The sequence below is a fragment of the Zalophus californianus genome, chromosome X, assembly GCF_009762305.2.
Source record: "Zalophus californianus isolate mZalCal1 chromosome X, mZalCal1.pri.v2, whole genome shotgun sequence".
Lineage (NCBI taxonomy): Eukaryota > Metazoa > Chordata > Mammalia > Carnivora > Otariidae > Zalophus > Zalophus californianus.
Genome location: NC_045612.1, coordinates 114323883 through 114340443, shown reverse-complemented (window position 1 = coordinate 114340443; position 16561 = coordinate 114323883). Strand labels below are relative to the sequence as shown.

The following is a 16561-nucleotide window of genomic DNA, read 5'->3' as shown; positions in this document are numbered from 1 at the left end:
TGGTCTTCTGTGACTGGCTTCTTTCACTTAGCACAATGTTTTTGAGGTTCATTCACGTTGTAACATGTATGAATGTGTCATTCCTTTTTATGGCTGAATAATATTCCATTATATGAATAGACCACATTTTCCTTTTTTTTTTAAATTAAAAAAATTTTTTTAAGTTTTTAATTCCAGTACGGTGAACACATAGTATTACACTAGCTTCAGGTGTACAATATAGTGATTTAACAATTCCATACATCATCCTGTGCTCATCACAAGTGCACACCTTAATCCCCATCACCTATTTCATCCATCCCCCCACCTACCTTCCCTCTGGTAACCATCACTTTGTTCTCTATAGTTAAGGGTCTCTTTCTTGGTTTGCCTCTCTCTTTCTCTCTCTTCCTTTGCTCATTTGTTTTGTTCCTTAAATTTCACATGTGAATGAAATCATATGGTATTTGTCTTTCTCTGACTTACTTCACTTAGCATAGTATCTCTAGCTCCATCCATGCTGTTGCAAATGGCAAGATTTCGTTATTTTTTATGGCTGAGTAATATTCCATTGTGTAGATACACCACTATTCTTTATCTATTCATCGTCTGATGGACACCTGTGTTGCTTCCGTCATCTTGGCTACTGTAAATAATGCTGCTATAAACGTAGGGGTGCATGTATCCCTTTGATTCTTGTATTCTTTGGGTAAATACCTGGTAGTGTGATTGCTGGATTAAAGGTATTTCTATTTTTAACTTTTTGAAGACCCTCCATACTGTTTTCCACAGTGGCTGCACCAGTTTGCATTCCCACCAACAGTGCAAGAGGGTTCCTGTTTCTCCACATCCTCGCCAACACCTGTTGCTTCCTGTGTTGTTAATTTTAGCCATTCTGACAGGTGTGAGGTGATATCTCATTGTGGTTTTGATTTGCATTTCCCTGATGGTAAGTGATGATGAGCATCCTTTCATGTATCTGTTGGCCATCTGTATGTCTTCTTTGGAGAAATGTCTGTTCTTGTCTTCTGCCCATTTTTAAATTGGATTATTTGTTTTTTGGATGTTGAGTTTGATACGTTCTTTATATATTTTGGATACTAACTCTTTGTCGGATATGTCATTTGCAAATATCTTCTCCCATTCCGCAGGTTGCCTTTTAATTTTGTTGATTGTTCCCTTTGCTGTGCAGAAGCTTTTTATTTTGATGTAGTCCCAATTGTTTATTTTTGCTTTTGTGCCCCTTGCCTCAGAGGACCTATCTAGAAAAAGTTGCTATCAGTGCCAGAGAGGTTACTGCCTGTGCTCTCTTCTAGGATATTTATGGTTTCAAGTCTCACATTTAGGCCTTTATTCCATTTTGAGTTTATTTTTGTGCATGGTATAAGAAAGTGGTTTCATTCCTTGCATGTAGCTGTCCAGTTTTCCCAACAACATTTGTTGAAGAGACTGTCTTTTCCTCATTGCATATTCTTTCCTGCTTTGTTGAAGATTAATTGACCATATAATTGTGAGTTTATTTCTGGGTTTTCTATTCTGTTCTATTGATCTATGTGTCTATTTTTGTGCCAGTAACATATTGTTTTGATTACTACAGCTTTGTAATATAACAAGTCTGGAATTGTTGATAACTCCAGTTTTATTTTTATTTTTCAAGATTGCTTTGGCTTGAATAGTTCACATTTTCTTTGACCATTCATCTGACCATCGATGGAAATTCAGGTTTTTTCCACTTTTTGGCTATTATGAATGATAATGTTTTGAACGTTGGTGGACAGATTTTCTACATACATATGTTTTCATTTCTCTTGGGTATATACCTGAAGGTGGAATTGTTGAATTATATGGTAACTCTATTTTTAACATTTTGAATAACTTGTTAGCTTTTTTTCCCAAGGGTCTGCATGATTTTACATTCCCACCAGCAGTGTATGAGGATTCCAGTTTTCCCACATCCTTGCCAACCCTTATTATGATCTTTTTTATTGTAGCCATCTTAGTGCATGTGAGATAGAATCTCACTGTGGTTTTGATTTGCATTTTTCTAATGACCAGTGATATTGAGGACCTTTGTATGTGCTTATTGAACATTTGCTTATCTTCTTTGGAGAAATGTCTATATCAGATCATTTTTCAATTTTTTTAAAAAGATTTTATTCATTTATTTGAGAGAGAGAACAAGCAGGGGGAGGGGCAGAAGGAGAGGGAGAAGTAGACACCCCTCCCAGCAGGGAGCCTGATGTGGGCCTCGATCCCAGGACCCTGGGATGATGACCCAAGCCAAAGGCAGACCCTCAACCAACTGAGCCACCAAGTTGCCCCTCCTTTTTCAATTTTTAATTGAGTTCTTACTCTTTTTATTAGGGTATTGTAAGAATTTTTTATCTATCCTATATACACATCACTTATTAGATAAATGATTTGCAGATAGTCTCTCTCATTCTGTGGGATATCTTTTCCCTTTCTTGATGGTATTATTTGCAGCACAAAAATTTTTAATTTTGATGAAATCCAATCTCTCTCTCTCTTTTTTGCTTGTGCTTTTGGTGTTGTATCTAAGAAGCCATTGCCTAACCCAAAGTTATGAGGATTTATTCCTATATTGTCTTCTAAGAATTTTATAGATTAAGCTCTTACATTTGGGTATCTGATCTATTTTGAGTTAATTTTTGTGTATGGTGTGAGGTAGGGCTCTAACTTTATTCTTTTACATGTGGCTATCCAGTTGTCCCAGGGCCATCATTTGGAAAGATTATTCTTCTCCCATTTAATTAATTGTCTTGGCACATTTGTCAAAAGTCAATTGACCATAAAGGTATGGGTTTATTTCTGGACTTTAAATTGTATTCCATTGATTTGCATGTCTATCCTAATGCAAGTGACACACTGTCCTGATTACTACAGCTTTGTAGTAAGTTTTGAAACTGGGAAATGTGAGTTGAACTTTGTTCTTGTTTTTTAAGATTGTTTCAGTTATTCTGGCATCCTGGCATTTCCATATGAATTTTACAATCAGCTTGTCAACTTCTACAAAAATGCCAGCTGGGATTTTGATAAGGATTATTTTGAATCTATAGATATATTTGGTGGCCATTGCCATTTTATTTTTATTTTTAAAAGACTTTATTTATTTATTTATTTATTTGGGGGAGGGGGAGAGGGAGAGAGAGAATCTTAAAACAGACTCCCCACTGAGCACAGAGCCAAACATGGGGCTCAGTCTCTCAACCCTGAGATCATGACCCTGAGATCAAGACCTGAGCTGAAACCAAGAGTCAGATGCTTAACCAACAGAGCCACCCAGGTGCCCCTGGTTATTGCCATTTTAGCAATATTGGGTCTTTGAGTCCATGAACATGGAATATTGTTCTATTTATTTAGATCTTTAATTTCCTTGAACAAAGTTTTGGTTTCTCAGTGTAAAAATCTTGAATTTATTTTGTTAAATTCATTTCTGAGTATTTTATTCTTTTTGGTGTTATAGTAAGTAGAATTGCTTTCTTAATTTACATTTTTGGATTGTTCATTTCAAGCGTATAAAAATACAATTGATTTTTGTATATTGTGCAATCTTGATTAACTTGTTTATTAGTTCTAATAGTTTTTAGTAGGTTCCTTGGGATTATTTATATACAAGATCATATTATTTCTGAGTGAAAATAGTTTTACTTCTTTTCCAATCTGGATGCCTTGTACTTCTTTTTCTTGTTTAATTGTCCTGGCTAGACCCTCTAGACTAATGTTGACTAGAAGTGGTGAGAGCAGATATCCTTGTTTTGTTCCTGTTCTTAAGAGGGACACATTCAGTCTTTCACCATTAAGTATATCAGCCATGTGTTTTATGTAGATGCCTCTCATCAGAGTGAGGAAGTTCCCTTCTATGCTGAATTTGTTGAGTGTTTTTATCATGAAAGAGTGTTAGAGTTTGTCAAATGCCTTTTCTGTATCTACTGAGAAGATCATGTGGTTTTTGTTCTTTTCTTTTTGTTAATATGGTGTGTTACATTTGTTTATTTCAGATACTAAACAAACCTTGCATTCCTGGGATAAATTCCACCTGTTCATGGTATATAATCCTTTTTATATATTGCTGGATGCAGTTTGCTGGTATTTTGTTGAGGATTTTCCACCTATATTCATTTTTTTTTCAAATTAAAAAAAAAGTTTTTTCAAGTAATCTCTATGCCCAACATGGGACTTGAACTCACAACCCTGAAATCAAGAGTCATATGCTGTACTGACTGAGCCAGCCAGATGCCCCTCCATCTATATTTATAAGAGATATTGTAGTGATGTGTAGTTTTCTTGTGATCTTTGGTTTTGGTTTCAGGATAAAATACTGGCTTCATATAATAAGATGGGTAGTATGCCCACCTCTTCTATTTTTTGGAAGAGTTTGTGAATGACTGGTATTAATATTAATTCTTCTTTAAATGTTTGGTAGACTTCACCAGGGAAGCCATCTCATCCTGCGCTTTTCTTCATGAGAAGTTTTTTGATTACCTATTCAATCTTTTTATCTGTTCTAAGTATGTTCAGGTTTTCTATTTATTCTTAGTCAATTTTGGTAGTTTGTATCTTTATAGGAATTTGTCCATTTCATCTGGATTATCTAATTTGTTGGTGTACAGTTGCTTATAGTATTCCTTTATAATCTTTTATTTCTGTGAGGTCAGTTGTGATGACCCCTCTTTAATTCTTGATTTTAGAAATTTGAGTACTTTCTTCTTTTTTTCTTGGCCAGTCTAGCTAAAATTCTGTCAATTTTATTGATCTTTTCAAAGAACCAATTTTTTCCTTCGTTGATTTTCTCTATTGTTTTTCTGTTTTTTATTTCATTTACAGGCACACCTCAGAGGTGTGAAGGTTGTTGGTTGAAGGTTCGGTTTCAGACCACCATAATAAAGCAAATCTTACAATAAAACAAGTCAGGAGAATTTTTCAGTTTCCTAGTGCATATAAAAGTTATGTTTACATTATACTGTAGTCTATTAAGTGTGCAATAGCATTTCTAAAAAACAATGTATATACTTTAATTTTAAAATACTCTATTGTTAAAAAAAATAGTAGCATCATCTGAACTTTCGGCCAGTCATAATCTTCCTGGTGGAGGGTCTTGCCTCAATCCTGATGGCTGTTGACTGATCAGGGTGATGGTTGGTGAACGCTGGGGCAGCTGTGGCAATTCCTTAAAATAAGACAACAATGAAATTTGCTAAATTGATTGGCTGTTCCTTTCATGAACAATTTCTCTGTAGCATGTGATGCTGTTTGACAGCATTTTGCCCACAGCAACTTCTTTCAGAATTGGAGTCAGTCCTCTCAAAACCCTGCTGCTGCTTTATCAGCTAAATGTATATACTATTTTAAATCCTTTGTTGTCCTTTCAATAATCTTCACAGCATCTTCACCAGGAGTAGATTCATCTCAAGAAACCACTTTCTTTGCTCATCCATAAGAAGCAACTCGTCATCCATTAAAATTTTATCCTGAGATGGCAGCAATTCAGTCACATCTTCAGACTCTACTTCTAATTCTAGTTCTCTTGTTGTTTCCACCACATCTGCAGTGACTGCCTTCACTGAAGTCTTGAGCCCCTCAAAGTCATCCATGAGGTTTGGAATCAACTTCTTCCAAACTCCTGTTAATGTTGATATTTGACCTCTTCCAATGAATCATGAACGTTCTTAATGGCATCTAGAATGGTGAATCCTTTTCAGAAGGTTTTCAAATTACTTTGCCCAGATCAGTCAGGGGAATCACTATCTATGGCAGCTATAGCCTTATAAAATGTGTTTCTTTTTCTTTTTCTTTTTTTTTTTTGCAGAAGAGAAAAGCACTTGTTAGCATTTAATGAACCTCCCCCCCTCAACGTGGCTTCAAGCTACTAGAACGCAGGCACTCCCAACGCCCTTAATCTTCTCCTCTGCTCTTCTACTGAAGAATTTGGCCTTCACGATGACAGGCTGTTTTGGGAGTTTTCCCTTTCCCAAAACTTTGTAGTAGCCCGATCACACCACATCAATGATAGGAGCAGCCCCCGTCTTGTTTTTGCCAGCATTTACCCATGTCTGCTCACTGACTAAGGTCCACAGTTTATCAAGGTTGACAGTTGGGCAGAAGCTCTGGTTCTTCTTTAAGTGGCAATGTCTCATACCAACTTTTTCAAAGTAACCTGGGTGATATTTGTCGAAGTTGATCCTGTGGTGATGCATGCCACCAGCATTACCCCGGCCTCCTGGGTGCTTCCAGTGCTTGCTGGTGCGGCCGTGGCCGTGGGCTCATGTGGCCCCGAAGTTTCCGGGTCTTCCTCAGTCTGGATGGCATGTCAGCAGCCCAGACAGAAAAGCATAAAATGTATTTCTTAAATAATAAGATTTGAAAATCTAAATTCCTCCTTGGTCCATGGGCTGCAGAATGAAAGTTGTTTCAGCAGTCACAAACCATGAATCTCACTGTCCATCTCATCAGAGCTCTCAGGTGACCAGGTGCATTGTCCGTGAGCAGTCATGTTAAAAGGAATCTTTCTTTCTGAGCAGTAGGCCTCAGCAACGGGCTTAAAATATTCAGTAAACCATGTTGTAAACAAGTGTGCTGTCATTTAGGCTTTGTTGTTCCATTTATAGAGCAGAGGCTGAGCGGATTTTAGCATAATTCTTAAAGGCCCTAAGATTTTCAGAATGATAAATAAACATTGCCTTCAGGGTGCCTGGGTGGCTCAGTCGGTTAAGTGTCTGCCTTTGGCTGAGGTCATGATCCCAGGGTTCTGGGGTCGAGCTCCATGTCAGGCTCCCTGCTCAGTGGGGTCTGCTTCTCCCTTTCCCTCTGCCTCTGCCCCTGCTTGTGCTCTCGCGCGCACTCTCTCTCTCTCTCTCTCTCTCTCTCTCTCTCTCTCTCTCTCTCTCAAATAAATAAATAAATAAATAAAATCTTAAAACACACACACACACACACACAAAACATTGCCTTCAACTTAAAGTCACCAGCTGCATTAGCCCCTAACAAGAGAGTTGGCCTGTCCTTGGAAGCTTTGAAGCCAGGCGTTGACTTCTCCTCTCTAGCTATGGAAGTCCTAGATGGCATCTTCTTCCAACAGAAGGCTCTTTCACCTGCATTGAAAATCTGTTGTTTAGTGGAGCCACCTTCATTAATTATTTTAGCCAGATTTTCTGGATCACTTGCTCCAGCTTCTACATCAGCACTTGCTGCTTCACCTTCAACTTTAATATTATGGAGATGGCTTCTTTCCTTAAACCTCATGAACCGACCTTTGCTAGTTTCACACCTTTCATCTGCCTTCTTCTCCTCTCTCAGCCTTCATAGAATTGAAGAGAGTTAGGACTTTGCTCTGGAGTAGGCTTTGGCCTAAGAGAATATTATGGCTGGTTTGATCTTCTAACCAGACCACTTAGACTTTCTCCATATCAGCAATAAGGCTGTTTCACTTTCTTATCATTTGGGTTTATTGGAATAGCACTTTTAATTTCCTTCAAAATTTTTTCTTTGCATTAACAACTTGGCTAACTTTGTGGCACAAGAGGCTTAGTTTTCAGCCTCTCTTGGCTTTCAACATGCCTTCTTCACTAAGCGTAATCATTTCTAGCTTTTGATTTAAAGTGAGAGGGGCACCTGGCTGCCTCAGTCAGAAGAGCATGTGACTCTTGATCTCGGGGTTGTGAGTTTGAGCCCCACATTGGGTGTAGAGATTACTAAAAATAAATAAATAAACTTAAAAAATATAAAGTGAGAGACCTATGACTCCCTTTCACTTGGAACACTTAGAGGCCATTGTAGGGTTATTAGTTGGTCTACTTTCAATATTGTTGTGTCTCAGAGAATAGGGAGGCTCAAGGAGAGGGAGAGAGATGGGGGAATGACTGGTCAGTAGAACAGTCAGAACAGATAGAATATTTATCAATTAAGTTGGTTCTCTTATATGGGCATAGTTTGTGGCACCCCCAAACAATTACAATACTAACATTAAAGATCACTGATCATAGGTCACCATAATAAATAAAATAATAATGGAAAAGTTTGAAGTATTGCAAGAATTACCAAAATGTGACACACAGACACGGAGTCAGCAAATGCTATTTGAAAAATGGCGCTGATAGACTTGCTCAATGCAGGGTTACCACAAACCTTCAATATGTAAAAATACCTGTGAAGTACTATAAAACATTTATGCCTATAGTTTTCCTCTATTCTTTATTCTTTCCATCCTGCTTTCTTTTGGTTTACTCTTTTTTTTTTCTAGTTTTTGAAGGCAGAGATTATGTTATCGATTTGAGATCTTTTTTAATATAGGCATTCGTAGCTGTAAATTTTCCTCTAAGTACTGTTTTGGTTGTGTCTCATATGATTTGACATATTGTGTTTTAATCTTCATTTATCTTAAAGTATTTTCTAATTTCTCTTGTGATTTCTTCTTTGACCCATTGGTTATTTAGGATTGTGTTGTTTAATTTCCTTGTATTTATGATTTCCCCAAATTTCTTTCTGTTATTAATCTCTAATTTATTCCTTTTGTAGTCAGAAAAGATACTTTGTATTATTTTAATCATGTTAAATCTATTGAGACTTATATTGTGGCCTAGCATAAGATCTATTGTGGAGAATGTTCCATATGTGCTTTAGAAAAATGTATATTCTGCTGTTGTTGGGTAGAGTGTTTTATACATATCTATTAAATTTAGTTGGTTTATAGTGCAGTTCAAGTCTTTTATATCCTTTTTTTCTGCCTCATTGTTCTATCCATTATTGAAAGTAGAATATTGAAGTCCCCAACTATTATTGTTAAATTGCCTATTTCTCCCTTCAATTCTGTTTTTGCTTCATATAGTTTTGGGCTCTGTTGTTAGGTTCATATATGTTTACAATTGTTTTGTCTTCTTGTCTGACTCTTTTACCATTATAAAATGTCCTTCTTTATCTCTAGTAATATATTTTGTCTTCAAGTCTATTCTGTCTACTATTAGTATAGCCACTCTAACTCTCTTATGGTTGCTGTTTGCATAATACATCTTTTTTTTTAAAGATTTTATTTATTAGAGAGAGTGAGAGCAAGAGAGCACATGAGAGGGGGGAGGGTCAGAGGGAGAAGCAGACTCCCTGCTGAGCAGGGAGCCCGATGCGGGACTCGATCCTGGGACTCCAGGATCATGACCTGAGCCGAAGGCAGTTGCCCAACCAACTGAGCCACCCAGGCGCCCCATAATACATCTTTTTTTGTTGTTGTTGTTCTTTCAAGCTCATTATATCTTTGAAACTAAAGTGTATCTCCTGTAGAAAACATACAGTTGGGTCTGCCACCTCTGCCATTTTGCTTTTTGGGGGAGGGGGTATATGACTCATAGCTACTTTATTTCTCTCTTCCTCCTTTATTTAGAATTTATTTTTGTAAATGGTCGAGGTGGTTTAGCATCTAGACAGATAACTATGCTAGCTAGCTCCATGTTTAAAAAAATAGCCTTTTCTACTGAATTGTAATACCTTCTTTGTCATATGTATTGTTCCCATATATAGTTCACTAAGTTTATGCAATTTCTATTATGTTCTGCTCATGGATCTGTCTTCTCTTGTGTCAATACCTATTGTTTGGTTTTCGCAACTTCACAGTAAATTTTAATGTCTGCTATAGCAAGTCCCTCTTTATTTTTCTTGTTTTTTATAAAATTATCTCAGATATGCTCAGACATCAATTGGTCATGTAAATCTTTGAAATCAAAAAGAAAACACCAGTGGTAATCCTTTTAAAATTTCACAATACAGTCACACACATGTGTACATACACAAGCACTGACCACCTAATAACAGGGTATGTGTGAAGTTAGGCAATTCATTTGAAGTAAAATCTGGTAAGTGGTAATATAACACATTAAAACAAGACACAATGGGATGATTTATGTGTCTTTCACCTAATAATTGTTTTTTTACTGTAGGGTGAATGCTATTGAAAGTAGTGCCATCAGGATATTGAAAGAGAGAATGATTTCACGAAAAACTGACCTCATTCGTGCTTTCCAACTTCAAGACCGCAGTAAATCAGGTAATAAAATTATGTAATGCTTACTATTTCTTAACATACCAGCTTACATACAAATCAGTTTTCTTTATCTTTTTCTTCTTTTTTTTTTTTTTTGCGCCCTTAAGATTTCAGTTTTCTATTTTTACTAGCAAGGAAAGACAGAGATAAAAATAAAATGTAATCCATTATGTACTTGAAAAAAGCCATATTTCTCCGTTGCAGTAAGTTTCTTTCAACTTAAAACAACAACAACCCTTCTATTCTGGTAGTATCTCAGACTAGATACTCTGTAAGGCCCTCCTCTTAAACAGTTAGATTCTAGAGGATACAGAATTTTAATGCATCTCCCAGCCTCACAGTAAGATAAATATCTAGGAAACATTCTATTTCTTCATGAAAGGTTTTTTGAAACCACATGTGGGGGCATGGAACAACAAGCAAGCACAAAATGGTAGATTGTCCTGAGGGCAAATGCTAATTTTGGTGTAACACTCAATCCTAAGACTAAACCTTGGGATAATAAAAAGATGGATAAGCTAGATCTGAGACTTCTGCATTAAGCCTGGGCCCTCAAAGTGGCTATGGTAGGCCTATATTTGTAGTGCCCCCTGAGTCTTGGCAAACAAATGCAAATCCATGCTCAAGGGATGCATCCCTAATTTTGGCCACTAATATATCCAGAGATTAAGATCAACCATGAGCTCATAACCAAAGATCATGAAACACACAAGGAGACAAGCTACCATGAGTAAGAGTCAACAGAAACAACAAACTACAGATTTAGTTCCCTAAAGACATCAGATATTAGAATTATCAAATACAAATATAACTAAGAAATGTTTAAAGAAATAAAAGATGGAATTGCAGACATGCATTTGAAAATGACTTGATGAACCAAATAGCTATAAAAATATACTTGTTTAAAAAAACATAGTGGATGGGTTAAACAGAAGATTAGACATTGCTTAAGAAAGAATTAGAAAGATTAAGAGTTATGGATAGTAAAATAAAGTCTAACATACATCAACTCAGAGTCCCAGGAGGAGAGACTGTAAGAGAGGATATATTTGACATGATTATGGCTGAGACTTTTCCAGAACTGATGAGCAACTCACATTCACAGGTAGAGAGGCACAGTGTTTCTCAAACAGGATAAAAAAATTAAATCCACACCTGTACACACTTGTGGAGAAACTACAGAGCACCAACAGCAAATAAAAATATCTTAAAAGCAGAGAGAAATACACGTTGCTACAAAGAGAAAACAACTGGACTGTTATCAGACTTCTCAATAGTTGCAATAGAAGCCAGTAGACAGTAGAATCATATATACAAACCGTTGAAAATAAAATTTAGAAAAAGATATAACATGAAAACACTAACAAAACCAAAGTTGTAACAGCTCTATTAATATTAGACAAAGTAGACTTCAAGGAAATATACATTACTAGAAATAAAAAGGGACACTTTATAATGATAAAATATTCAGTTTGCCAATTGAATCCATTCCAAGTGTGTATGTACTTCTTAATATAGCCTCAAAAATATGTAAAAAAAAATTAACAGAACAAATAAAAGTAGAAAAATCTACCATCATATTGGGAGATTTTAATACTCCTTTAACTAAAAGAATTAACTGACAAAAAGATTAGCAGACTTTCCCTAAAAGATGTATATAGAACCCTGTACCCAACATTGCAGAATATACATTTTAGTCAAGCACAAATGGGACACTTACAAAAATTGATTATAAACTGGTACAGAAAGCAAATCTCAACAAATTTTTTGTAGGAAACACACAGAATAAATTTTCTGTCATAGTGAGTTGACAGAAGGTAGCCAGAAAATTCCCTGGGGCTTAGAAATGAGAAATACACTTCTAAATAACCCTTAGATGAAAGGAGAAACAACAGTGGAAATTAGAATTCTGCAACTGAATGAAAATAAAAATGCAACATATTGAAACTTACAAGATGCAAGTTAGAGAAGCAGTGAACATGCATACATTTTAATATTTTTAAAAGATGAAACTATGGGGTCACCTGGGTGGCTCAGTCATTAAGCATCTGCCTTCGGCTCAGGTCCGGGTCCTGGGATTGAGCCCCACATCAGGCTCCCTGCTCAGCGGGAAGCCTGCTTCTCCCTCTCCCACTCCCCCTGCTTGTGTTCCCTCTCTTGCTGTCTCTCTCTGTCAAATAAATAAATAAAATCTTTAAACAAATAAAAGATAAAAAAAGTAAAAGATGAAACTATGATCAACAAAGTAAAAAAATAAAGATTCTTTAAGAAACTGGTAAAGTTGATAAAACATTGGTAAGGAGACAGAGAAATAACCAATGCCAGAATTGAAAGGAAAGATGTTACTACAGATTTTACAGATATTAAAAAGCTCATAAGATGTATTATAGAAATTCTTATGCTAATAATTAACACTTTAGATTAAATGGGCAAATTCCTAAAATATGTACACACACACACACACACACACTCTCTCTCTTACCAAAACTGACACAAAAAGAAATAGAAAATCTAAACAATCCTATAACTGTTGAAGAAAATGGATCTGAAATTTTGAAACTTGCCCCAAAGAAAGCTTAGTTCAGATAGCTTCATTAGCCATTATAATATAATTATATTATAATATATATAATAATTAAGAATAAAACCAGTATTACACAAACTCTTCCAGAGAATGTAAATAGAAGGAATATTTCCAAGATTATTTTAGGAGGTCAGCATAACCTTGATACCAAAACCTAAAAAAACTTTATGGAAAAGGAAAATTAATGGCTAATCTCACTCATAAATTTAGATGAAAAAAATCCTAAATGAAATATTAGCAAAAGGTTAATATATCACAACCAAGTTTGGTTCATTCTAGAAATGTTAGGAATTCTAGGTTGTTTTAACATTCAGAAATCAATCAGTGTAATTCACTGCTTTAACAAAATTAAAGAAGTCATGATTCTCTCCAAATAAGAAAAACTTGTTGGATGTATTTTACCTTGGTATCGTGGCTTTAGAAAACACTTAGAAAACTAAAAATAGAAGCAAATTTCCTTAGTCTCATAAAGGGTATCTAACGAAGCCTATAGAAAAAAGCACCCTTGACAGAGTAATGTTGAAACCCTTTCTTCTAAGATTGGGAATGAAAGAAAGATGCTGAATAATTCCCATCCCCCAATATGTCTACATCCTAATCCCTAGAATCTTTGAATGTCACCTTATATGCTAAAGGGATTTTGAAGATGTGATTAAAATGACGTTCTTGACCTAGGGAGACAATCTTGCGTTATCTAGGTGGAATTGATATAATTACAATGGTCTTTATAAGAGGGATGTAGGAGGAGTCAGAGTCAGAGTCAGAGGAGAAGGTGATGTGCTGGTGGAAGCAAATATTGCAATGATACCCCCTGAAAACGGAGGAAGGGGCCTCAAGTCAAGGAATATAGGCAGCCTTTAGAAGCTGAAAAGGGGAAGAAAATGGATCCTCCCATGAGAGTTTCCCAAAGGAACCAGCCCTGCTGACGCTTTGACTTGGCCCAGCAAACAGATTTTGGGCTTCTAATCTCCAGAACTTTAAGAGAATAAATTTGTGTTATTTTAAGCCACTAAGTCTGTGGTAATTTGTTACAGCAGCAGTAGGAAACGAATACAGATATCTACTCTCAAGATTGTTGAAAATTGTACTAGGGATGCTAGCTACTGCAATAAGGCAAGTTAAATAAGATGATAAGAATTAGAAAGGAAGAAATAAAATGTTACTATGTGTAGACAACATAATTGAGTATACAGAAAACCTAAATAAAGACCCAGAAAAACTCTTAGAATTAATAAGTGAATTTAACAAGTTGTAGAACACAAGGTCAATGCACAGAAATTGATTGCATTTCCATATATTAGTATATTGGTTAGAGTCTGTTGGGCCAGAAACCACAGCAATAATTTGAACCGGAAAATTTAATATAAAGAATTATTAACTAGTAAAAGGTGATTAATTACTAAAATGGCTAAAAGAGAACTCTAAAGAATATAGGAATAGAAATTATAGAGAGCAGCTACTATCTCTATGGCTGAGAAAGTGTACCCAAGGAAGGAACAAACTTGGAAGGGTCCCCTACTGCCACCAAGGCTAAGATTCAGATCTCATTGAAGAGGGAGTGACTATGGCCCACTAGATGGGGTGGAAGTTCACTGAGGTGTCTCATGTCAAAGCTGGTCTATAGCTGCTGGACCAGGACTGAAGAGGATGGAGCTACCCACTGGGGTAGCCAGCAAAACCCTCTTTGGGCTGTGTACCACTGAGTCTCCCACACACTCCTGGCAAGGAAGCTATCCTCTGTGGTGTCAGTGAAATTGACTAGATAGTGGGTGCCAATGCATTTCCCACACACCTCTGGCAACCATGCCGTGCTGTAAAAGCAAGAAGGAAAGCATACCAGAAGTATTTCTTCTGCCAAGTCTTAGAGCATTCTTCCTGTACCCTCTACTGACATTATACCAGCTGCCAAAAGAGAAATATTTACAGGGTTCGGTTCCAGTATCACAAAACAGGACAAAGAAGGGTAGATTTGGAGCTGAGTAAGAATAAACTGATAACTGACATAGCTAGGACTTAACTTTTAGATAATGAAAATCTTAAAAGATACCATTCACAGCAGATAAGCAAGGACTGAGGAAGGAACCTAATGATTGATGTATGAGATTTCTAAAATATTATTAAGAGAAATTAAAAAGGACTGAAGTAAATGGGTAGATATTACTGTGTGCAAGGGCTGAAGTTGGCAAGATATAAATTCTCTTCAAATTGAGCTATAGGTTCAATGCACCAAAAGGGCATGTACAGAAACGTTCTTAGCAACACTGTTTGTAATAGCCCCAAACTGGGGGTAACCCTAATGTCCCCCAACAGTAGAATGGATATATAAATTGTGTGTATTCACACCATGGAATACTATACACCAATGACAATGAAGATGCTAAAACTGAATGGAACAACATGGCTGACTCTCACGAACTTAGTGTTACCAAAAGAAGTCAGACTCCCCCCAGAATATATACTTCATGATTCCATTTGCATATAGATCAAAAAAGACAAAAGGTTAATTACAGTGTTGGAAATCAAGATAGCAGCTCTCCTTAATAAAGTGGGAGATGGTAGTAATTGTGAGAGGCCACAAGGGGGCCTTTTGAATATTGGCAATGTTCTATTTCTTTTTTTTTTTAACTTTGAGTTTTTATTTAAGTTCCAGTTAACATACAGTGTAATATTAGTTTCAGGTGTACAATATAGTGATTCAGCACTTTTACACATCACCCGGTGCTCATCACCTGTTTAACCCCATCCCCCCACCCATCTCCCCTCTGGTAACCATCAGTGTGTTCTCTACAGTTAAGAGTCTATTTCTTGGGGCGCCTGGGTGGCTCAGTTGGTTAAGCGACTGCCTTCGGCTCAGGTCATGATCCTGGAGTCCCGGGATCGAGTCCCACATCGGGCTCCCTGCTCGGCAGGGAGTCTGCTTCTCCCTCTGACCCTCTTCCCTCTCGTGCTCTCTATCTCTCATTCTCTCTCTCTCAAATAAATAAATAAATAAAATCTTTAAAAAAAAAGAGTCTATTTCTTGGTTTGCCTCTCTCTTTTTTTTCCTCTTTGCTCATTTGTTTTGTTTCTTAAATTTCACATGAATGAAATCATATGGTATTTGGCAATGTTCTATTTCTTGTCCTTGGTGGTGGCTAATAGGAACTCCCTTTGTGAAAACTCACGGAGCTCTGTCTTTGTTTTGTGAACTTTTCTGTATGTGTTGAACTTTAATTTTAAAAAAAGAATTATGACCAACAGACACATGAAAAGATGCTCATCGTCATTTACCATCAGGAAAATGCAAATCAAAACCTCAACGAGATACCACCTCACACCAGTCAGAACGGCTAAAATTAACAAGTCAGGAAGCGACAGGTGTTGGTGAGGATGTGGAGAAAAAGGAACCCTCGCGCACTGTTGGTGGGAATGCAAACTGGTGCAGCCACTGTGGAAAACAGTATGGAGGGTCCTCAAAAAGTTAAAAATAGAAATACCTTTTAAACCAGCAATCACACTACTGGGTATTTACCCAAAGAATACAAGAACACTAATTCAAAGGGATACATCCACCCCTATGTTTATAGAAGCATTATTTACAACAGCCAAGATACGGAAGCAATGCGAATGTCCATCGATTGATGAATGGATAAAGAATAGTGGTATATATACACAATGGAATATTACTCAGCCATAAAAAAATAATGAAATCTTGCCATTTGCAACGGCATGGGTGGAGCTAGAGAGTATTATGCTGAGTGAAATAAGTCAGAGAAAGACAAATACCATATGATTTCACTCATGTGAAATTTAAGAAACAAAACAAAAGGATAAAATAAGAGAGAGAGAGAGACAAATCAAGAAACAGACTCTTAACTCTAGAGAACAAACTGCTGGTTACCAGAGGGGAGGGGCTGGGGGGATGGGGGAAACAGGTGATGGGGATTAAGGAGGGCACTGGTCGTGATGAGCAC

General features: G+C 36.7%; 1 protein-coding gene across 1 annotated transcript in view; it reads left to right on the top strand.

The window, feature by feature from the left end:
- The window catches only part of PPEF1 (protein phosphatase with EF-hand domain 1), a 113602-nt gene that overhangs the window by 93577 nt on the left and 3464 nt on the right, over nt 1-16561 (top strand). Inside the window, 1 exon segment of the mRNA XM_027609540.2 lies at nt 9921-10027. Coding sequence (XP_027465341.2) covers nt 9921-10027 — 107 coding nt within the window.